This window comes from Muntiacus reevesi, chromosome 3 (genome assembly GCF_963930625.1).
Source record: "Muntiacus reevesi chromosome 3, mMunRee1.1, whole genome shotgun sequence".
NCBI classification, from domain to species: Eukaryota; Metazoa; Chordata; class Mammalia; order Artiodactyla; family Cervidae; genus Muntiacus; species Muntiacus reevesi.
In genome coordinates, this window is record NC_089251.1 from 169,996,357 (window position 1) to 170,020,997 (window position 24,641).

Consider the following 24,641-nt stretch of genomic DNA (forward strand, 5'->3'; position numbering starts at 1 on the left):
AGATAGAACACTTTTCACTAGGGGAGGGAAGCCTGGCCTAAAACTCTATCTCACTGATGTTTCCTACCTCTGTGAGCCTTTACCGTGGGTCAAACACATTGTTGATTTTGTTACTGAATTCAGGTTAAGCTGCTCATACTCAAGAATCTAAGAATGAGAGACAAGTGTTGAGTAAAAGGAAAGATGGCTTTATTGAGGAAGCTGGAAATTCTGGCAAGAAGGCAGACTCATGTCCCAAAGAACCCATTCCCCACGGCTGATCAGAGAGCAGATTTTAAAGGAAAACTTCAAGGGTGGGCAGGCAGAGACTACAAGCAGAACAAAGCAGTTAGCTTTGAGGATCATCTTGAAACTGGTCATTTGGTGGTCTGGTCAGCATCATCTTGATTGTTTTAAGTGCAGTTAATCTTCAGTTCTAAGGTCAGTTTGTTATCAGTACCTTGAAGTCAGTTCCTGGAATTGTGCAAGCCACATATTCAGTATTGCTCAAGACAGAGCATCTTATTTCATGACTACAGTCTGGTCATCGAGTGCTGGACTTAGTCACTCAGTCGTGTGCAACTCTTTGTGACCCTATGGACTGTAGCCCACCAGGCTCCTCTGTCCATGGGGATTCTCTCGGCAAGGATACTGGAGTGGGTTGCCGTTTCCTTCTCCAGGGGAGCTTCCCAATTCAGAGATCAAACCCCAGTCTCTTTCCATCTTAACCACCAGGGAAACCCAGGAATACTGGAGTGGATAGCCTATTCCCTTGCCAGGGGAACTTCCCAGCTCAGGAATCAAACTGGGGTCTCATGCATTGCAGGCAGATTCTTTACCAGCTGAGCTACCCAGGCAGTTAGCTTTTTCCCTCTGGTGGTCATTTTAGTGTCTGCAAAACAACTCAAGAATCTGAATCAGACTTTGTTATTTATATCCTTCAGGGAGGAGCTAAAGATTCTGTGACTGTGTTGTCCTAATTGTTAACCGCTTGAGCCTGCTTTTCTGTGACTCGGGGAACACGTGGGAGACTACAGCTTTTCCACACACAAGAGACAAGGGACAAAGAAGAGCTTTAGTATCTGGGAAGGCCCCACAGAGTCTTGCTCAATTTCAATTTTTTATAAATTGAACCCAACAGTGGTTCAAATATAAATTGAAACTCACCCCAACCCAGTGGTGAATTTCTCAAAGTCATGGACCATCAGGTCTTTATGATCCCTAGTATAGTGCCAAAAGTAGAAAGTATTTGCTAAATTAATAAAATAGTAGCATTATTCCAACCATAAAACTTCCTTAAAATTACACAGCATTTTATTTACTTTTTAAATCTTGACTCTTGTCTAGGTACAATATAACATGGCCAGACCTATTTCTGGAGAAGGCAATGGCACCCCACTCCAAGTACTCTTGCCTGGAAAATCCCATGGATGGAGGAGCCTGGTGGGCTGCGGTCCATGGGGTCGCTAAGGGTTGGACACGACTGAGAGACTTCACTTTCACTTTTCACTTTCATGCATTGGAGAAGGAAATGGCAACCCACTCCAGTGTTCTTACCTAGAGAATCCCAGGGACGGGGGAGCCTGGTGGGCTGCTGTCTATGGGGTCACATAGAGTAGGACACGACTAAAGTGACTTAGCAGCAGCAGCAGCAGCAGCAGACCTATTTCTCTCCTCCTTTTAAACATTTGTTATCCTTCTTGAGCTGTTACTCTGATATTCCAGAACCAGATGCTGGGACTTTAGGGATGTTTGCTCCCATCTTCTTTCCACCTGGCAGCTTCTCTAGACAATCTTAATGTGCTCTACTGGTATCCCAGCTTCTCCAACTGAGTCACCTGACTTCTTTCACTTGCTTGCCACTTGCTCTTCCCAGCCCTTTGGACTTTTTTTCATCATAATATTCTGCAAGTACTTTGCATATCTTGGGGGAATGTCCTGTATTTTTAAAAAGAACCTCAGACTTAAGAATCATTGATTTTTATTGTCTATTAAGCAGTTCTCCTTATGGTAACGTGATATCTGTCCTCTTGAATTATTATTTAACTGAAGTTATCTTTTAAACCACCTTCATGTCTTACCTTCATGTCTCAAGCAGATTACAAGTATCAGTTCATTCAGTACTTAGTTGTGTCTGACTCTTTGCAACCCATGGACTGCAGCACACCAGGCTTCCCTGTCCATCACCAACTCCTGGAGATTACTCAAACTCATGTCCATCGAGTCAACCATCTCATCCTCTGTTGTCCCCTTCTCCTCCCACCTTCAGTCTTTCCCAGTATTACAAGTATAAGGGATGTATTTTAAAGTATATGTAATGTTGTCTAAGTCTCATATATATCATTGAAGCACATAAGATTCTGTTCAGATAATAGCTGCTCAAGAAAAAGAAAAAGATGAGGTAGGAAATAGACTTCTTGTCCTTTTTCTGACATTCACAACAGCTTATGTCACAGCATCTACAGTCTCCCTTCTGATATCCCAGGTATTTCCTGAGAGATATACTGATTCAGAAATGTGTAAAAAAGTTTAAAGCCAACCCAGCCATAAAAGATTATGTTTTCCCTTGACTTAATTAACATAACCTCAAACTGAGATGAGCGGAGTTCCCAAGATACAACAAAGAAACCCATAAGTATGCATAAGATGGCCTTTTGAAAGAAGCTTTCTCTGGCACTTTATCCCTGCCAAACATTGTGCTGGGTGCTGGGGATATGAGATGAATGTAATCGCCGTGGCTTCTAGAAGGTGAAAGCCTTATGGATGGAGACAGACAGGGTGGATGAGGTGACACAGTAAGACGGAAAGAGGATACCCAGAGGGGGAGTCAGCATCGTGCTTCCTGGGGATGTAAGCCCTGCACTGAGATTTGGAGGGCCTCTTAGAAAAGAAGTTAAAGAGCGGTTATGGAGGAGGAGTCTCCGTGTGTATACAGCAGGGTGGAGTGCTTAGGGAATATCAGGGAGCTGTTTATGATTAGAGCATTAATTCGGAATGAATAAAAGTCAGAGATCAGCCGGGAGAGACAGGCCTGGGCCATTTCCTGAAGTGAATCCCTAACAATACAGAGGGCTGGGATCCAGGCATAGCCCAGACTGAATGAGAGCCCTCGATGGGAAGTGACTGCGTTCAGATAAGCCTCAGCGAGCCAGGTAGCCCGCCCTCTGAGGGCGCCCAGCACCATCCCTGAGGATGTGCCAGCCGTGAGCTCTGGTCTGGCGGCTGCTCCAGCGTCAGCAACCACGCGTCACTCCCCTGTGCTCCTGACTCTCAGAATTCTTTTTTTTTTTTTTTCCCCTGTTTTCTTTAGAGAGTCTCTGGACAAGCTGTCCCAGAGAGGGCAGCTGCTCAGTGAAGAAGGCCACGGCGCTGGTAAAGAAAGCCGCCTGTGTTCCCAGCTCCTCACGAGCTATCAGAACTTACTCCGGATGACCAAGGAGAAGCTCCGCGGCTGCCAGGTGGCCCTACAGGAGCACGAGGCGCTGGAGGAGGCGCTACAGAGCATGTGGTCCTGGGTGAAGGACATGCAAGACAGACTGGCCAGCGCGGAGAGCACCGTGGGGAGCAAAGCCGCCCTGGAGAGACGGCTGCTCCAAGTGCAGGTACGCGGGGCCCAGCCGGAGGCCTTTGGAAGACGGCTGGATTGGACTCAGGTGTTTGGGGTGTCCCTGGTGGTTCAGACGGTAAAGAATCTGCCTGCAATGCAGGAGACCTGGGTTTGACCCCTGGGTGGGGAAGATCCCCTGGAGAAGGGAATGGCTACCCACTCCAGTAGTTTTGTCTGAAAAATCCTATGGATAGAGGAGCCTGGTGGGCTACGGTCTTGGAGTCACAGAGTCAGACATGACTGAGCGATTAATACACACACACACACACACACACACACACACACACACACACACAGGTGTTTGAGTTACATCCTCATCGTTCAGCTATGAGCCTCCTCAGGATTATGTGGGCAAAATGGTTTGGAGGGGTTGTTTTTCTCTTCTGTCAAAGAATATTTTTGTTCTAATAGCTTTAAAATAATTTTTAAAAAAATTTTAGTAAACATTTGTAGCAAACATTATGAATACCTACTCTACTCCAAGCACCAGGCAAGTTGATTGGAATATAGAGACAAAAATTAGTTCTTACTTTCTAGAAGTTCCCAGTTAGTGGACAAGATCAAGTGAATTGTTACTTTCAGGGCAGCCTGTGTGGAAGGCCAGTGAATGAAGTACGGAGGAGGCCACAGACCAGCCTGCGGTCAGTGAAGTTTCCTTTGAAAGGCAGAAATTACTCAGGCAATGGAAATAGGGACCCGTCAAGTTTTGGACAAGGGTGTCTTCATTTTCAAAATGACTTCTCTTTACTCTAATGCAAAATTCAATAAAGTTTCACTTCTAGGCTTGTGGTCCAAAGTTTTCCAAGAACTTAAGTGAAGTGAAGCCGCTCAGTCGTGTCCAATTCTTTGTGACCCCATGGACTGTAGCCCACCAGGCTCCTCGGTCCATGGGATTTTCCTGGCAAGAATACTGGAGTGGGCTACCATTTCCTTCTCCAGGGGATCTTCCCAACCCAGGGATCAAACCCCAGTATCCTGCATTGCAGACAGACGCATTACCACCTAAGTCACACGGGAAGCCCTTGCAAGAACTTAAATCAGAGTTAATCTCTGACTTCCAGACTCCCGGACTTTTAATATTTAAGTATAGTGTTATAGGGCCATAGGGTCCAGAGTTTGATATTTTTGGTGTTTTTTCATTTTAAGGTAAGGTGTGTCTTAGCTTGATTCTCATGGGAAACAACACATCAGAAGGTTTTAGTAATCCTGCTTATGATTATTCATTCTTCCTTCACAGGAAATTCTCCTGATGAAAGGTGAAGGGGAAGTTAAGTTGAACATGGCCATTGGCAAAGGGGAACAGGCCTTGAGAAGTAGCAACAAGGAGGGTCAGAAGGTGATCCAGACTCAGCTACAGACCCTTAAAGACATGTGGGCTAACATCATGGGCTCCTCCATCCATGCCCAGAGGTACAGAGCCTATTTTTAGTGTGTATTTGCCTGACTCAAACCCAGTGGCTTAGTAAAATGATGGAGTAGTGCTGGGGGTATCCTGCAAGAGAGTTACCAAGCATGTTATTTTAGATAGTTGTATGGATGCCTGTCTTTGCCTGATTGAATTTTCTGTAACTGCAATGGCTGGTTTTGTTTGCTTGCTTGCTTTGTGTGTGTGTGTGTGTGTGTGTGTGTGTGTGATATTTACATCTCCCATAACATCTCTCATGGAATCTGGCACACATGGGCTTAATCAGATGCCTCCTCTAAATTCATGAAAGAAAGAATATGTGGTCTTTAACAACTTTAATAACTTTTTGCTTTTTAAGGAAAGTTACGTCATTGGCAACTTTTGAGCTTACATACAAATCTTTTTCTCAACTGAAGTAATATTCCTGACAATGGGGTTGCAGAGATGTTGGGAGAGTATGTGATCACCCCAGTGATGGGCTATCCTGACATTTAGAGTAAAGCCAGGGGAACCAACCTCCTGCTGTGTGTGGACACCTTCACATGAGCAACAACCAGACCACATGACCCCATTGCATTAGACGCTGATGAGAAAATAGAGAAGATGCTAATTTTTAAACACAGTGTTATTGTTGTGTTATATTTATTATTGAAAGACTTTCTTCTCCTCCCTCTTCTCAGAAGATCTACAAATAATCTGACTGGGTGGTTGGACAAATGACTTTCAATCAGTATTATACTAACACACATTCCAGAAGTCACACTCTACAGGTTATATGTACTGATCAATCACTGAAGAAGTGTGTGCTCACATGATCTCCATAACTAGATAAACAGAAGATTAGAGCTCATCGCAAAACAACACTCCGGTTACTCACTGCCGTGTAAACAGTGGACTGCGGTGACAGCTAAAATTTGCGGAGTTGTATTATGTTTTGTTTCCTTTAAATATGGAGGGTAGGTGGTAACTCCAGAAGTCAGCAGGACTCTGAATCTTCATCACAACTCATGGTCAGCAAAGAAAAAAAAATCAGACTCCACAGTTCCCTTATTCTATAGATCAGACTGCTGGAGCATGAACTAAACTCCCCAATGCTTGGCAACAGGCCAACTTCATAAAAGTAAATAAGGAATACGGGTGAATATTTTCCAGATGTTAAAATAATATGTTAAATACAGGAAGCAGATTTAAATCCTTGATTCTTCCCTTTCAGCAAGGAATTAACTTTGGCAACTGCATTCTGAGCAGTAGCAGTGCTCAAATTATTGTGCTAAAATAATGAAAGAAAGTAGTTTTTGCCCTCTCGGTGCTCAAAAGCTAGGGTAGGGTACATTAAAAAAAAAAAGAACAACCAAGCCTCTGACTCAGATTGTGTTCCTAAGATGCTGTGGACTGTAGAAGAAAGTAGGGCTTGGATGGCTTCTGGAGAAGTGAGATGGATTTGGACTTTCCAGAAAATTATTTGCAGAAAGAATAGGGCTTTCAGGCATATATGATGAGGTTTATATTGGTGCAAAAGGGAAAAATTTGAGCAAAAGAAACAATTTGGAAGTATGTTCACCACAGATATAACTTTAGGATCATAGAATTATATGCAAGGGAGAGTGGGAGGAGTCACTAAAGATAACTTAGAATAGCTTGCAAAGCTAAATGTTGGAGGTATTTTAAAAATGCCAGTCTGGAGAGCCTTTTAGTTGACTATTGGGAGAGCTATTGGCTTGACTATTAACTTAGGTGACTATATTTCTAATACTATTAGCACATTGAGCCTTCATCCCTTCACACATTCAACACAGAAACACTAAACATTATACATTATATCTGTAAGTGAAAAAATCAATCTAATTATGTCATTTACCCAAAAGAATACTTTACATTTTGAATTCCATTATCTTTAACTTTAATAGAATAAACCAAATCCAAGAAAATATAGAATTGATGTATATTAAATAAAATTTAACTGGTACCCCAAGGCTGATGTTTTGACAATGTAACATGTATATGTGTCTATTCATTTAGGGCAGTTAGCATTTGGAAGACAAATCTCCATATGCAACTAAAACATCTTCAAATTGTGGCATAAATTTATTTTTATTTGGAAGAAGCTGTGTTGTAGGTCAGAAGAGTAATGTTTTCCCCTTCACTTAAAAGCAGTGTTTTCATCACTCACAGTACCATTCAGTAAAAGAGCTTACATGGATGCAATGCCCTAATGGTTGGTTTTTAGTAGAAACATGACGATAACTTATTTTTGTAATATGTGACATTAATTCTAGCACTTTAGAGTCTGTGATTAGCCAGTGGAATGACTATATAGAGTGGAAAAACCAGTTGGAGCAGTGGATGGAGTCGGTGGATCAAAAAGTAGAACATCCTTTGCAACTACAGCCTGGTCTGAAAGAGAAGTTTTCCCTCCTGGATCACTTTCAGTCCATTGTATCGGAGGCAGAAGATCATTCTGGAGCCCTGCAGCGACTCACTGCAAAGGCCAGGGAGCTCTACCAGAAGACTGAGGATGAGACTTTCAAGGATACGGCTCAGCAGGAACTGAAAACACAGTTTAATGACATACTGACCGTTTCCAAGGTTAGTGCTTTATAGCAAAGGAAAAACATCAAGGTTCAGGTAAAGAATACACTGTAGGTTAAATTTTTAGGGGAATTGGTGTGGAGGTTGCAAGGGAGGCTAAAGAGGGAGGGGATATATATATATATATATATATATATGTATAATATATATATTATATATACATTATGTATATATATAATATATATACACACACACACACACGGCTCAATCACTTTGTTGTATAGCAGAAATCAACACATTGTAAAGAAATTATTCTCCAATTAAAATTTTAAAAATAGAAATAAAAATCAAACTATATCTTTATTGAACAGGTGTATTACATAAAGAGTCATTTCTCACCAATGGATACCCATGAATTTTTCTTTTTAGCAATTTTGGGATTATTTTTTATTCTTTGTTTTTCATCTTTCTCCACTCAGAATGTTAATCAACCCATTTCTTTTCTTTGTAAGGCTGTCTGAGACTCAATTGTCAATTTAGAGTTCTTTTGCTTTTGCTGCCACTTATTTTTGTTATATTAGGTGCAAGTCTGTTTACCTCCTAGATTTCAGGCATGTACCAAGTATCCTATTTCTCATTTTATGTTTCTGTTCTCCAAGAAATTGGCTCCTTTGTGTAATATGAAGATTTTCTTTTAATTCCATCTCTGAATCATTACTTTTCTTCGTGACTTTTCTTTTGTATATATATGAGAATGTTAAAGAAAATAAAGGAGAGGATTTTTTTCCCTCTCTTGACTTCCTTTGGGGAACTCTCTTTGTATTATTAGTACTACAGTTTTTAACATATGTGTTAGTTTATCTTAATTTTTATTTTGGTAATGATTAAGAGCTATGACTCAAGTCAAAAAGACCTATAAATTTGAATTCTGGCTTTGATTCTTTTTCAGATGCATGACTTTGGGCATGTTACTTAACCTCTGTAACCCCTAAAGGTCCCTTCTCATAATATAGTTAAATAATAATATCTACCTCACATAGCTGTTATGAGAATTAAATGAGCAAATTTATTTTAAGTGCTGAGCAGAATACTGTACAGGCAACAGGATACAGTAAAGGTAACACAAATAGTTTCTTGAACAATAAGAACAGTGATAATAATAGTAATAATTAAGTGGATTATTAGTGAGGGATGTTAGTCAACATTCATTAAGTATAGGTTCTTATTCTAAGCTAAACCAAAGAAAATGTAAAGGACAATGATTGCTTCTTCACAGTCTTTCAGTCTAATTAAGATTCGATTTTTTTCACTTTGAGATATTAGACAGAGAGAAAATTCAAGAATAAGAAAAAAAAATCTTTTAAGATCTTTAAGACACCTGTTGCCTTGTCTGATTTCAGATTCTCAATAATGATTACTGTTAAGGTACTCTTCTTTCTCTACCAGGAGAAAATGAGGAAAGTAGAAGAGATTGTGAAAGACCATCTCATGTATTTAGATGCAGTCCAAGAATTCATGGATTGGCTCCATTCAGCAAAGGAAGAACTTCATCGGTGGTCAGATATGTCAGGAGATTCACCAGCCACCCAGAAAAAATTATCTAAAATTAAGGTCAGAAAATAGACAGATGGTATAACTGCATTGGTTCTTGGGTATCACATTCCTGTGATGAAGATTCTGTGGATTAGATTATTTAAAATAGTTTCTTCCTGTTTTCTATTTGTTGGTATTTATTACTTTGTACCTCATGAATCAAAAATATAAGTAGGAGAAAAAAGGAAATTCAAAACATTGTACACTTGTGAAAAAAATGGACCACTGTCCATGGATGCGTCAAGTGTGCAAATGTGCTTATTACTGTAGCATCAAGGCCTATGAAATATGCCCCAGATTGGTGAGCTGGCAAAACCAGAAACTATTTACTAGCACAGTGGAAGAAAAGTTTACAAAGTAACTTGGTTAAAAGTATTTGAATATTTCACTTATTTTATTCTGCTTTCTTAGCCAACAGTATGACAACATAGTAGAAAACAGTAATTTTAAGGGCATTAAAATAGGTTCCTGCTTATAAGGTCTACTTAAAAAAAAAAAAAAAGAAGTTCACATATCTGAGGGAGCTGGAACAAGTATATTTCTATTTACTTGAATATTAAATTGCATTAATGTCCTCTTTGTGGAAGTAATAGATTTTAATCTGAGAACCAGGAAATGGTGATATTTTCAATTGTTTAGTTGTATGTGAGGAAATGTTGGAATACATAGTATAAATGTGGTCAGGAATAGAAGACTGGAATTGTGTTCTGATACCTGGAAATCAGAATATAAAAATACTCATTAATAATAGCAACAATAACTACATTTTGAAAGTTTACTTTTAAATGTTCAGAAAGTATTATTTAAATCTTACTACGACTGCACAGGTTTTAAATGAGATAACCACAGAAAGCCACTTCTAAAATTCTTATTACCTGTGTGATTCCATAAAATGCTTTGCTATATTATATACTTCACTAATATTTTGATTTATTCATCCATTTATTCACCCATTCATCTATCCATTTATTCAACGAAGGTTGTATAACCCTTAAGGAACTTGAAGGGTGGGTGGGAATGAATATGCACAAACCGATGCTTATAAAACTGTACAGCAAATGTAACCCTAGCTCACGCGTTCAGGCTCTAGAATCAGACCCGGATGCTGCATCTTATCTGTACTGCTTTTCTTAGGGCAAGTTACTTGTCCTCAAGCCTCAGCCTCTTTCTTCATTGGTAAAAATCATAGTAACAATAGTACCTGCCTCACAGAGTCATTTTGAGGGCTAAATTAGATCATGTGCCTAAAGCATTTTAGCAGTCCAGGAGCTAAGTCATAAATTTGTATTAAAATTAACAAAAATAATAGATCCATAAATATATAAACATCAGAATAGATTCTATACAAGAATCTATTCTTAGCAAGAACTACCACTATTTTACTTAATTAGCAATACATAAATTTGTCTTATCTTTTGGGGTATTTGTGTGCTTTAAGCCTAGAAGTTGCAGTTAAATGGTTGAATTTCTAGTGAGGTTCTCAAAAGTAAGAAGAATAGTAATAAATGAATGCTGTGTAAAGGTTATTTTGAGCTTTCAGTTTAAATATGTCTGTGAATGATTTATTTTAGTTACTATAAAAATATTTAGTTAACATGCTGAAAGTGAAAATCACTCAGCTGTGTCCAACTCTTTGGGACCCCATGGACCACACAGTTCATGAAATTCTCCAGGCCGGGATACTGAAGTGGGTAGCTGGTCCCTTCTCCAGGGGATCTTCCCAACCCAGGGATCAAACCCAGGTCTCCTGGATTGCAGGTGGATTGTTTATCAGTTGAGCCACAAGAGAAGACCAAGAATACTGGAGTGGGTAGCCTATCCCTTCTCCAGCAGATCTTCCCAACCCAGGAATTGAACCGGGGTCTCCTGCATTGCAGGCGGATTCTTTACCAACTGATTTATCGGGGAAGCCCACATACTGAACCATTTCATACTGAAAATATGAAAATATTAACGTACTGAAATATTTGAAATTGAGGAGGGCTTATTCTTTTGTTGTGATGGCTTAGCTTGATTCCTAGTGGAACAGAAGTGTCGTTTAAGCCACCACCTCCGGGAAGGAGATGGAAATGGGGTAGAGACAAGAGCAGAGGACAGTTCTGCCACAGTCCTTGTTCACTTGTCTTGATGTCAACCCAGGGAAAAATAAGATTCGCACATTTACAGGAGCAATACACCACAGGCAAACATTTAAATTACTATCCAAATAGTTTCACATATTCAAACAACGCCGGATTTCAGGGTTCCCCTTGAGGCTGTTGCGGATTCCTCAATTTACTTCGCCGCAAACCTTGACACTCCCAATGATAATCTCTACTATAATAACTCAGGAGGGGGCGGATACATTGAATCCGGTTCCTTGTGGCACACTTGCTAAAACTTCCTAGCAGGACGGGGTCCCCCTCTGTACACATTTGGAAACTTGCAGGCCAAGTGACTCAGAGCCTCCTCGGTTGCCATGGTGATGTTCCATTACAGGAGCTGATGGATTCCAGAGAGATTGGTGCAAGCCGCCTAAGCAGAGTGGAGTCTCTGGCCCCTGCCGTGAAACAGAACACGACTGCCAGTGGCTGTGAGCTCTTGGACACGGAGATGCAGGCCCTGCGTGCGGACTGGAAGCAGTGGGAAGACAGCGTTTTCCAAACGCAGACCAGCTTGGAGAACCTGGTTAGCCAAATGGCCCTTTCGGAGCAGGAGTTCTCAGGCCAAGTGGCTCAGCTGGAGCAGGCCCTCGAACAGTTTAGTGCCCTCCTGACAAGCTGGGCGCAGCAGTTAGCCCTCCTGGAAGGCAAGAACACAGATAAGGAGCTAGTGGAATGCTGGCAGAAGGGCCGGGTAAGTTGGCTTCCTGTTTTCTGCTGGGGGGTTATGCTAAAATGTTTGTTTGCCTCTCTTCATTGCTAAAAAAAAAAAAAAAAAAATCCTTGCTAACTAAAAACATGCAACATTCAAACTTGGAAAAATAAGTATTAATCTAATTAAATTTGTAAAGCTGCTCCATTTCCTTTTTTCATAAATCAAAGTACTGTGAAAATATAGACATAAGGGAGAAAGAGGTTTTTTCTTTTTATCATAAGAAGCGTTTATTGATAGAGGGAATATTTTACTTTCATTCTTATGGTGTAAGAGTTTGTAATGTTGTTTTCAGCACTTCAGTCTGAAAAAAGTGGCCTGTGGGTAGAGGCATAAATAGACAGAGAGTCATAGCTATTTTCCTGCCAGGGAATTATTTCCAACAATTAAATGATTGAATTTATAGCTTTGAAAGAAATGTTTGGTAATCTCCTAAAGCACAACTAATAGTTTTCACCCTGATTAGCTCTCCTGTGTATGGATTTGACAGCTTGTGTTTGAATTAACCCATTAACAGAACTCCTAGTCATGCTCACCAGTTGCCTTGTGAACTTTTTTTTTTAAACTAATAACCGCCCTTTCAGAATGTGAGGAAGGAAAACATAAAAGGAAGAGTGAATAATGGGCAGAAGCTTGAAATCTTCTTTCTTTCTTTTACTGTTAAATAGTGTCTCAGAAAGCCTTTCGATATGTGCAGTTTTAGAGTGCTGTGAATCATGGTTGTCCTTAAAAGGAAGTTTAGTAAACTTCTCTGTTTCTATTTATGTTATATTCATTTCAAAATATCTCCAGCCGGTAAGAAAGTCCTGCAGTGTTTCCAACACTGTCTTGTTTTAAATCAAGTATTTGGAACAAATATAGCACCCACAAAATAAAACTTTATAATCATCTCTTATACTATTCTATTTATAAGGTTTCTAGGATTTTTGTTTGTTTTTTTGCCTTTCCTATCCTTTAGGCTTAAGCTCTAGAATAAAGCACAGAAAGTAGTTCTGTCAAACAGGGGAGAGGAAATCGGTAATTGTCCAATGTGGTCAATATTATTCACTCTGGTATAAAAAAATGAGTTATAATGCTTTAGTTCTTTTTGTGTTTTCTTTTCTTTCTCTTCCATTAATATGATGAAATTTTTTAAAAAGAAAGATTTGGTTATATTTAGATCGAATTACTATTTTGAGCTATCTTTTTTTATTGATACTACTAATGAAAGTAATAGGTAAAACCTATAAAAAATGTACATGATAATGAAAAGAGAATATGGACTTTTTTTTTTTGCTTTAGAAGTCCAATTACCTTGAAGTTTGTTTAAATGAAGAGAAAAAGCTCATAATGTTTTCATGAAATACATACTTTGTTCTTTAAGTAACACTTGTGACAAATAACATAAATAATTAAGGAATGCTGCACTTGTGATCCATACAAAAAACTAACATTTTGGGTTATACATAATTTAAAGAAACATCCCAAACACTTTTCGAAATATTGTAGTAGCCAATACATAGAGGCATGCCTTAGGTGGCCATAGGAATGTAATTCAGAAAATTAACGGGGAAAAAAAAAAACGTACTGGAACTACTTAATTTATTCAAAATCACTGAGCAAGAAAACCAACCTTGAACTTCCATACTGATTTTACAGAACTTGTATATAGTGCCTTGACTTAAATTCAAGAGCAAAAGTTAAGACTCTCCTCTTCTACTTTTGGTAGACAACTGCATGGTGAACTAAGATAACGTTTCTCCCTGGATTTTACCTGAGAGTGGCCTTTTTAATTTTCTGTTTAAAAGAGGACAGGTTTGGCACGTTTATACTAATGTTAAACCAATGTTAACATTTCTTGGAATCTCAAGAAGAGAATATAGATTTTTATTTGTGCTGGTTGGTAATCCAAAGTTGCCAGCCCTTCGCTTAGATCTACTTCCAGTTTTGGCTCCAGAGTTCATACTTTAGATGATAATACTACATCACCTCCCAATATTCAGATTTCCTTTTATTTTTTAATAATGATATTTTAATCTTAAAACAAATAATATTATGCAATACACCTTAAACTTATACAGTGCTATATGTCAATTATATCCCAATAAAACCAGGAAAAAATAAAAGATAAAAACAGATAATAAATTTTCTCACCATACATAAAAAAGAAATGGTAATTATGTGATGGGATAGAGGTGTGAGCTAATGATCTAGTGATAATCATTTACAATATAAATGTACCTTATCAACACGTTGTACACCTTAAGTTTATACAATATTGTTTATCAATTGCATTTCAATAAAGCTAGGAAAAGCTTTTAATTTTAAAAATAATGATAATACTTCCATCACAAATGGATGCATAGGACATTTTACAAAATGATGGATTTGCCAGGGTTCTTTGACATTGTTTTGCTGTTTGTTGGAGGTGGGGATTGTCATTGTTGAAAATCACAGTAATAAACATAAAATTCCACAAGTGTTTATTCTCTATTCCACAATTAAATGATGAGACTCAAGAAATCTTTAAAAAATAAAAATGGATCATCATCTATAAACTATGTTAAATCATGTTGCAAAGTATCTTATTCACTGTGTTTGTAAAACTCATATTTTTTTAATTTTCAAGGTTATTAACCTTAGAGATTAAACAATTTTATTAACCTATAGAACATCTAAGCGGGGGAAATGCATTTTAAGACTTAACTGAAACAGAATTATACAACCTGATATTTATAAAATGAAAGACTGCTAAAATGCTTTAATTTATGATACGTTTAGTGTAATCAAGTTGCTCAGTCATGTCCGACTCTTTGTAACCCCATGGACTGTAGCCTACAAGGCTCCTCTGTCCATGGAATTTTTCAGGCAAGAATACTGGACTGGGTTGCCATTTCCTTCTCCAGGGGATCTTCCCAACCTGGGGATAGAACCCAGGTCTCCCACATTGCAGGCAGACGCTTTACCATCTGAGCCACCAGGGGAGGTGATTTTTTTTTTTTTAGTATAACTTTTTAGTCAAAAGCTTTTCACTTTTCATATCATCTAATTTATAAATGACTATTTTGAATCTCTGGCTCTTTTTACTTTTTTGGTATGTGGTAAATTCTTTAGTTCTTATAACATTTTCTCTTAAATAAATGGTTCAATGTGGTGTAAAATAGTAGTTACTAGTGTTTGGAGTTTTGGAGAGAAACTTTCTAGTTATTATGTGTGAATTTCTTAAATAAAAACATCGTATACTCCTCTGTAGCCCAGCCAGTAACCTAAATAAAGAATTTTAAAACCAAGGGAACTTCATCCCTCCTCTGAGAATCACAGTTTAGGTGGAAAGGCCAAGAAGTTCAAGACCAGTGGGGACGCTGGCTGGTGATGAGTGCAGACCAGGTGCTGTGTGTCCTCAAGACAGTCCCCTAAGAGGTGGGACAGAGAGCAGAGAATCCTTAGAGGAGTCCTGATTTGAGCTGAGTCTTGATTACAAATTGACCAGATGGGAGAGGTGGAGGAACAGTATCAAGATCCAGAATTACTTAGGAATGAGAAAACGCAGGCAACAACTGGAGAACGGGATTCACAATCAGAGAACATTGCGCCATTCAGGAGTAGACAGGGGCGCTGAGAGTCAAGAAGCAGAGGGAAAGAGAGCTGATTAAAAGCGTTAAGACATATAATAGACCAGACCTCATTCATCTTGTGTGGAGTGAGAAGTTTTCTGATTCAGATCAGTGGGAGGACAGCAGTGCCATTTTCTAGGATGAGAAATACAACAGAGACCTACTTTGTTGAGAGGCCTGGTTTTCCTACAAATCTAGGCCATGTCTTGATAAATATCTCTGAGAACAATAATAGTAACAGCAACAGCTATCTGAGTAGTTACTCATCTTCTTGCCCCTCCTCCTTAATATTTTTTTTAGCTTGGAGATAATATTATCTACATAGTCCCACTTAAATAGCCTGCTGTCTTTACTAATTATATCTTCCCTTGTGGCTCAGATGGTGAAGCGTCTGCCTACAATGAGGGAGACCTGGGTTCGATCCCTGGGTCGGGAAGATCCTCTGGAGAAGGAAATGGCAACCCACTCTAGTACTGTTGCCTGGAAAATCCCATGGACGGAGGGCCCAGTAGGCTATGGTCCGTGGGGTCGCAAGGAGTCAGACACGACTGAGTAACTTCACTTCACTTTACTAATTAGGCACTTGATGTGCTGGGAACTGTGCTAAGTATTTGACACTGAAGATCTCACATGATCCCTGTGACAATGCTATAAGAGAACTCTGATTGCAAAGCACCTTGTGTAACTCAGTAGACCATGTGGTTTCAGAGGTGTCCTTGTCAAGTCCCAACACTTTGCTTTGGATTAAAGATTCACAATATTGTGATTAATCACATCTCTCTCTCTCTCTCTCTCATCCATTAAATTGTGAGCTCTTCAAGTACAAAAATCATACCTTTAGTTGTTTCAAGAGTGCCAGAATCCAGCAAAATGATTGATACATACCAGATATTTAGCAGATATTTGATGACTAGATGAATGAAACTATGAAAGGAATAAATTACTAGTTAAATTAGACCTCTGGAATATAAGAAATTCTTAATGTAAAAGTTAACTGTACATATACTACATAAATTCAGTTGCTACATGTATTTTTTTAATCCAAAATTAGTATTGCTTTGCTTTGAAATGATTTCTCTTCACCTTTAAACAGCATATACCCATGCACATCTTCCAATGGCCTAGACAGAATGTTTTTGAACAATTTAGGCTATTCTTGTTTTTCTTTTTCTCGTTCCACTTTAAGTTACTTGATCACTTGATCATTTGACTCTCCGGCAACGCTGGATACTTGAGAACCTAGGTCTTCCTAGAAAAAGATGCAAAATAACCAAGGGCTATCATCTGCCAGGGGGAATCCTGAAAATAGACCTCATCTCTTTACTGAATCTACTGTGTTGGTTCTTCCTTCAGTAAGAATTTATTAAGTGATTTATGCATGTATGATACTAGGATGTGGAAATTACCCAGTTTAAACACTTGCTTCTCTGCCTTGTTATTTTCTGATAGGAGATACTGGATGCTTTACAAAAAGCAGAGCCTCAGACAGAGAATCTCAAGTCTCAACTGAATGAACTTTGTCAATTTTCCAGAGACCTGAGTACATACAGCGGAAAAGTTTCTGGCTTGATTAAAGAGTATAATTGGTGAGCATAAACCTTACTGGCATTCAAAATATTTTTACACAAATAAGAAGTCAGAGGTTTGTTTAAGTTGTGAGTTCAGTAATAATATAAATTAATCTTTAAATATATTACCAAATGGTGTGAGTACATACTAAGAGCCGTTGATTTTCTTGAACGGTATTTTGATCTACTTGACCACTTTTTTCTCCCGTTAAACGCTTCAAATCATGGTTCCAGTCTTTGTTTGCAAGCTTCCAAGGGCTGTCAGAATAAAGAACAGATTTTACAGCAAAGATTTCTGAGAGCCTTCAAGGATTTCCAACAGTGGTTGGTTAACGCAAAGATCACAACTGCCAAGTGCTTTGACATACCTCAAAATATCAATGAAGTTTCAATGAGTCTTCAGAAAATACAGGTAAGAGTGTGATCAATTAATTCTAATAATGGTGCTGAAAACTCTCTAGGGGTCCAGTGGTTAGGATTCTGTGCTTCTACTGCAGGGGACATGCATGGGTTCAGTCCCTGGTCAGGGAACCAAAATCTCACAAACCATATGGCCAAAAAAGAAAATATGTAATAACAGTGCTTGCACGTGACTCAGAGGTAAAGAATCCACTTGCCAATGCAGGAGACTCGGGTTCAATCCCAGTATCAGGAAGATCCCCTGATCTTCCTGAGGAGATTTTCGGCAACCCACTCCAGTATTCTTGCCTGGAAAATTCCGTGGACAAAGGAGCCTGGCAGTCTATTGTCCGTGGGGTCCCAAAGATTCAGACATGACTAAATGACTAAGTGTGAATCACTGACTTCTAGGTCTTATTATTACAAGGCTATTAAAGTTTTGCTTAAGAAGCTAAGATTTCAAGTAAATCCATGCTTGAAACAATTGATGTGTAAGTGAAAAGAAACTAGTCCATTGATCTAAATGCATGCTATTTTTATATATTAATAGGGATTTAGGAGATTATAAAAGCTCTTTGTTTGTGAGAATCATTGTGCTTGAGCACGCTAGTCAGATTTTCTCATTAATTTTCACAATACCTGTAACAGTTACATAAGATTATTATTAGGTACAATACATACATAATACAGTAATGCATAAGAGTATTATTGAACAAATAGGGTAAAAGAATCTTAGTCGATTAATATATGCAACAAAAATTGTTTATTTCTTTTCTTTGATTTTATTGAGAAATAAGTAGGAAATTCATGTATTTTCATGTATAGAGCTTTTTATTGTGCCTAATCTCTTCTTTAAGGAATTTTTGTCAGAAAGTGAAAATGGACAGCACAAGTTAAACACGATGCTTTCTAAAGGAGAACTTTTGTGTACTCTGATGACCAAAGAGAAAGCTAGTGGCATCCAGGCCAAAATGGCAACTGCAAAAGAAGATTGGAAAAATTTTCATTCGAATCTCCACCAAAAGGAGTCTGCTCTGGAGGTATACTATAGCCAACCATGAGGACACGTTCTGTGTTATTTGTTGTTGTTGTTGTTAAAATTCAATGTATTATATCCAGTACATCTAGATATCCTTGTCAGAGATTTTGGTCATCCCTCTCTGAATATGATTGGATGACTGGATAACCTTAAGAAGCACCTCAGTGTTGAAGTGTGAACCTCACTGAGGAATTTAATAACTTCTTGCATGATAGAGGCAGTTATCACAGACTTGCCCATATACCAGCCCACCAGGAACAACTGGTTTAAGTTTTAGGCAATGTTATTTAATCTTTACTTGAAGTCCCTCACTTGTGAAAACTGCTCTAGGAGAACGGAACAAAAATATCCATGCAGGGCTGAAAAATTCTATGGATGAGACAGAATATTATAACTAATGCAGATACCAAGTACTGAATAGTAGATTTTAGGAGTTCAGTATGCAGAGAGACAAAATAATTTTATTTTATCTAGGGATAGCATAACTTGAATTTACTATAATCATAACATAATTATGCCATAATGCAATTATTTTTTTCTTGAAATCATTTGTTTTGTGTACGAACTCTTCTCTTAGAGGAAAGTTAAGAGTCATGGCAAGTATTTTTTTTTCCTTTTAAAATGCTTCCTAGCAGGAGAGAGCCTTAATTTAATTATGGCCATAATCAATGAAGGATGGAAAACTAATAATAGAGAATTAATATCTGGAAAGAGAAAATGCATGTTTCCTCAATTCTTCCCTAACCAGAGACTGTTGTCATTCTCTACTGTAATAGTGGCTATTATTTCATGGCAGGCATCCTCCATGTAATAGAGAGTAATAACCATTTTGCAGAGGCCCAGATGGCTCAAGTGGTAAAGAGTCTGCCTGCAATGAAGAAGCAACAGGGGATATGGGTTCGGTCCCTGGGTTGGGAAGATCCCCTGGAGAAGGAAATGGTAACCCACTCCAATATTCTTGCCTGTAAAATCCCATGGACAGAAGTGCCTGGTAGTTTACAGTCCATGGGGTCGCAAAGAGTTGGACACAGTTGTGCATCTGACATAGATAAGAGAACCATCTTTCACTGCCTAGAAGTTTGCTCTCAACCCTGCAGGGATCATTAGTGCAGTGTGGCCTGAGCATCTCCTATCAAAAGCAATGCATATAGTATAGATAATGAGGTTACCTAATTCAAGAAATGTCCAGTTGTGCGTCAGGAATTGCTTGCCTTCCTGCTTTTCTTATTTTTCTTCCTTCTTTCTTTCCTTTCCCTCTTCCTTCTTTCCTGCCTATCGCCCTTTCTTCCTTACTGTCTTCCCTCCTTTGTTCCTTCACTTTAATTAAGAATACACACAATAATACACATAATAACACTTACTATGTGCCAAGCACTATGTTAGGAATACGAAAGTGTTAACCTTTCCTTCTCCTCAGAGAACTCATTTTCTAGAGAGGGAAACAGTATATAAGGAGATGGTTGCAATATAATATAGGTATACTCAAGGTGTGGGAATCACTCAAAGAAGGATGAAACTGACTCTGTTTGGAGAAATCAAGGGAGGTATCCAGAAAGGCGACTTTCTAACTGAATCTGGAAACTAAACATTCTTTGAATTTGCCGAGGCTGACATGCATTTCAGTTAGAAGGAAGTGAATGTGCAGGGCCAGGGTGTTGTTAAGTGTCAACTCTTGGTGGGAGACTTTGAGATGTTTGGCATTCAAGTGAAATATTGTATGAAGAGCAACAAAGATAAGACCAAGGATGAAGATTAGGACCTGATAGTAGAATGTCTTGTGTACTAAACAATTTGACCTTGACTCTTGGATAGGATTCCTTTTCTGAACCCCAGACAGCACTTATTTTCTCAGTTTTGCCAAGGATGCAACATAACCATACCATTCTAGATGCATAGAAGAGACGTTAGTTTATTACATACAATGAATGCTTTAGACCACTAGGGCTTAATTCTAAGATTTAAAAAAGCCGAGTGAAGAATCTACTGGTCTTTCAGAGACAAATATCTCAACTTTTTGGCCATAGTGTAGACCAAAATGGTAAATAGTAAGTAGCTGGAAGATCAGAGAAAGCTTTTCAAAATGGTCCAGATGAGAGAGACAAGGGCCTAAATTAAATAAATGATAATGGATGAGGGGTTTCTCTCTAAGAGAAAACATGGCAGGATTTGATAACTGATTTAACAAGGGGATCGAGGAAGGAGAAGTTAAAGTTTAAGTCTTTAGTTTCTCATTTGGAAGATAGCTCGAATGATGATGCCATTAGGGGAGTCTTGAATATGGTAGAAAAAGTGGTTTGGGAAGAGATAGAGAAATTCATTCAGTTTAATATATATTAAATTCGATGGGCCTGCAAGATAACCAGTGGGTAACGGCCAGGAAAATAGCAGCGAACATAAGTGTGACGTTCAAGGGAGAGGCTAGAGCTGCCAAGACAGCGAAGGTGAACATCCATCAGATGCTATTGTAGATGCCCGCTTAGCATGTGTTAATGTGTTTAGTCTTCATCACCATATTTCTACTTTATGGATGAGGAAATTAAAAGACTCTAGACTTATTATTAACGTTTCCTCTGGTCCCTAACACTATCTAAAACCTCACAGAATCTGAAGATCCAAATGAAGGACTTTGAAGTAAGCGCTGAGCCTGTGCAGGACTGGCTGAGTAAAACTGAGAAGATGGTTCATGAAAGCAGCAATCGCCTGTATGATCTGCCAGCCAAGAGACGAGAACAGCAGAAGCTGCAGGTGACGCGCCCCAGGCTGGTCTGACCCTCCTTCATCTACCACGCATTCAGATCAGAGGCATGGGACACCCTGCAGTTAGGCGATGCTGTCTTGAGATTGGGTGCACCCTTTCCTGAGTCCAGAGCTCCCGCTTTCCTTTGAGGTGTAATCTGTCCGGTCCTGGAGCCCTCCATTGTGTGTAGCTTGGAAATAATAACACCTTTGGGCCACGTCTGTTACTCTCTAGCATTTGTTTCCGCGGTCTTGGGGCCAAAGCTTTGTCTGCCGTGTGCTCTGCCCCAGCCTCTTAATCATGACTTGCTTCTGCTTTTCAGTCTGTCCTTGAGGAAATAAACTGCTACGAGCCTCAGCTCCACAGGCTGAAAGAGAAAGCTCAGCAGCTGTGGGAGGGCCAGGCGGCCAGCAGGAGCTTTATGCACCGGGTGTCGCAGCTGTCTTCTCAGTATCTAGCGCTAAGCAATGTAACAAAGGTAACGCCTGCCATGTGCTGTGTGTGAGTGTGCGTCCTGGTGGCGGAGCCGTGCCCGGGAGCCCCGGGGTCAGGGCAGAGGCGTGTAAGCGCTGTTCCTAGCCTTGCAACCCCAGCCAAACGTGTGCTGCGTCATCTCAACGTGCTTGTCTGAAAACAGCAAGGGAGGTTTCAAACATCCAAGAGACTTCCCATCTCTATGGTTATACCAAGTATTCCCTTTAGTCCTGAAATGGTTCCCCAGAGCTCTTATTTTGAAGACTCAAAGCAGAAATAGAAAGCAGATTTCAGAGTACTGGGTCTAAAGATACACAGATTAAGTTACTTTCATAAAAACAGAAACTCAAAGCAGTTTTTAAATTTTAGTGGACTCAGCAAGAGTGAGTTTTAAGGTTAGTATTTTTTTTTTTTTATTTGTCTCAATTCTTTATATTTTTTACCTAGTCATCAAAGCTGTGTTGATTGAGAGTTTCAGTTCAGAGTCTGGAGCAGAGCTCAAAATTGGCAATGATTCCCATTACGGATGAAAGCTCTTTTCTAACAACTTAGAAAAAAAGTAAATAGTATCCCACAGTGACCTCACTTAGAGCATTCAGCAGACCCATCCTGAATTGCAGAGGGCCAGACCACCTTGAATTTTATGGCCTTGTGATATTTGTTCCCTATATTTATTTCTCTTTTGCATTTCAGATCTGAGAATTTAGGGAACCTGCTGGAACTTGGCTTCGCCTGTTTGAGTGTGGGCTTACTCTTGGTCTGCTGTTTGCATCCCCAATAAAACACCATTGAGACAGTCATATAGTATTAGCCTAGGAGTGAAAAGACTATGTTTACACCTAATTTTTTATTACTTTTTTTGTTTTTAGAAAATCTGGCATAAATTTAGAAAATCTAGAATAAATTAAGGCCATCTTTCTATTCCTTTGTATTTATTTAGGTACCAAAAAAATCAACAGCTATTCAAACGCTTTATGTGCTGAAAATTATATTCATAAAATCTTCATTGTGTTGGATGTCAGCTTTAATTAATAAATAAAACCACATTTACGGTCCCAATTTAGGAGTATTAAAAAATCTCAGATAATTGTTTTTTTTAGAATTGGCTATCATGTAGGTCATGTGGGTATGTGGTATTGAGCCAAACATGATATCTAAAAGCAGAAACTATTTCAGTGGGTTTCCCAGACGAGGTGTGAGGAATAAATTAATGAAATTTCTGAAAAGTATCCCCAATTGTCATAAAGAAGAGTAGCAAGTATGTTGAGGGGCAGTAAATTGTCATTGTAATCTTTCTGCTTCTTGGCCTGATTATTCTCATATTTTTAGTCTTTAGAAAGCTGTTTCCCATCTCACAGATTAATACAGCCTTTATCATATCTGTGCAGAGTATGAACCTATGGCTGATTAGTTATTTGGACCAGGGGTTAGCTTCACAGTCTGCGTAGCTGCAGGCTGTGAAGCCTCTGTGGAAGGTTCAGCGGGATGACGGTCTCTGTCGTTTCTAGGAGAAAGTGTCGAGACTGGATAGGATTGTTGCGGAACACCATCAGTTCTCCCTGGGAGTTAAAGGCCTGCAGGACTGGATGACGGACACGGTCCACGTGTTGGACTCTTACTGCCTCCCGACCTCTGACAAGAGTGTGCTGGACAGCAGGGTGCTCAAGCTTGAGGTGTGTCTTCCACAAGAAATGGCTCTGATTTACGGAATTTGTTTTTCTCAAAATTTCTCAAGTCTCCATCTGCCTGGAGTGATAAGGAGCCCAAGAATGGGGACTTCTTTGGTGGTCCAGTGGTTAGGAATCTGCTTTGCAGTGCAGGGGACACTGGTTGGATTCCTAGTCAGGGAACTAAGATTCCACATGCCGCGGAGCATCTAAAAGCCCGCACGCCACAACTAGAGAATCTGTGTGCTGTAACGAGAGTCCGCGTGCCACAGCTAAGACTCTATGCAGCCAAATAAACGAATACATAACAAAATATTAAAAAGAAAAAAATAAATCCAAGAATACTCTGCTGATACGATCCTGTTGACACAGGGAGGACTTGCCTAAGCTTTCCCGAATCGTTTGAACCCAGGTACACTCGCCCATCAATTCTTTACAAAACAAGAAATAACAACCCAAAGGTGGTTACCTGCTTGATATAGCCAGTGAATAGGCTAGTTTCAAATTATATCAGATGTATCTATGCTGAGAAAATACTTCGATGAAGCATTTTATCAGGCAGAAACATTTCCCGTCTTGTTCAATTAACTTGCCTGCCTGTATCAGTTAGTCCATTCTTCTCCCATCATAAGAAATTCGTTCAACATGAGTTTACATTTGTGGTAAGGCAATCATTCTACATTCAGTCACCTGTCATTTATACACTGAGTGTCTTCTAGGAGACTGGCACTCTATCTTGGTATCAAGGATTGAAAAATGAATGAAGTATGGTCATTGTCCTCAGGATTTTATAGTCTGAGACTGCAGGCTGAGGCACAGGAGACAGTAATAGCAGATGGAGGCATGCTCATGGAGCTGTGGGCACCTAGAGGACCAGAGTCGGGCAGGGACGGATGGTGTGGAGAGTTGGAACAGGTTTTTCAGAAAACCTGAGACTTGAGGATGGAATCCAGTGAGCAAACCTGAAGAAAACCAATGGTGTGTGTGGAGTGTGCGTCACTGCCAGCACTTCCTTTCTGCTGCGGCAGAAGCTGATGGCCAGGAGTGGCTGAAACTGAATCTGCAGAGATAGGCAAGCTCCAGATGAAGGAGAAAGGTGAAGCTTTACCTTTTAGGTGATAAATACCCGTTTTATAACTTTGAATTCAAGTTATATAGAAAAAGAATAGTCCTTGTTAAGAACTTGAAATGTATAAAT

General features: G+C 39.3%; 1 protein-coding gene across 10 annotated transcripts in view; it reads left to right on the forward strand.

Moving 5' to 3' along the window:
• SYNE1 (spectrin repeat containing nuclear envelope protein 1) overlaps positions 1-24,641 on the forward strand; it is a 471,391-nt gene that overhangs the window by 218,689 nt on the left and 228,061 nt on the right. For 9 of the 10 annotated variants that reach the window (XM_065931098.1, XM_065931099.1, XM_065931094.1 and 6 more), the window contains 11 exons: positions 3,290-3,581; positions 4,824-4,996; positions 7,268-7,577; positions 8,967-9,131; positions 11,592-11,948; positions 17,009-17,145; positions 17,362-17,539; positions 18,384-18,566; positions 21,167-21,310; positions 21,625-21,780; positions 23,285-23,449. In XM_065931098.1, the coding sequence (XP_065787170.1) occupies positions 3,290-3,581; positions 4,824-4,996; positions 7,268-7,577; positions 8,967-9,131; positions 11,592-11,948; positions 17,009-17,145; positions 17,362-17,539; positions 18,384-18,566; positions 21,167-21,310; positions 21,625-21,780; positions 23,285-23,449 (2,260 nt within the window). The remainder of the gene's footprint in view (positions 1-3,289; positions 3,582-4,823; positions 4,997-7,267; positions 7,578-8,966; positions 9,132-11,591; positions 11,949-17,008; positions 17,146-17,361; positions 17,540-18,383; positions 18,567-21,166; positions 21,311-21,624; positions 21,781-23,284; positions 23,450-24,641) is intronic. The other variant, XM_065931102.1, reaches the window with a different exon arrangement.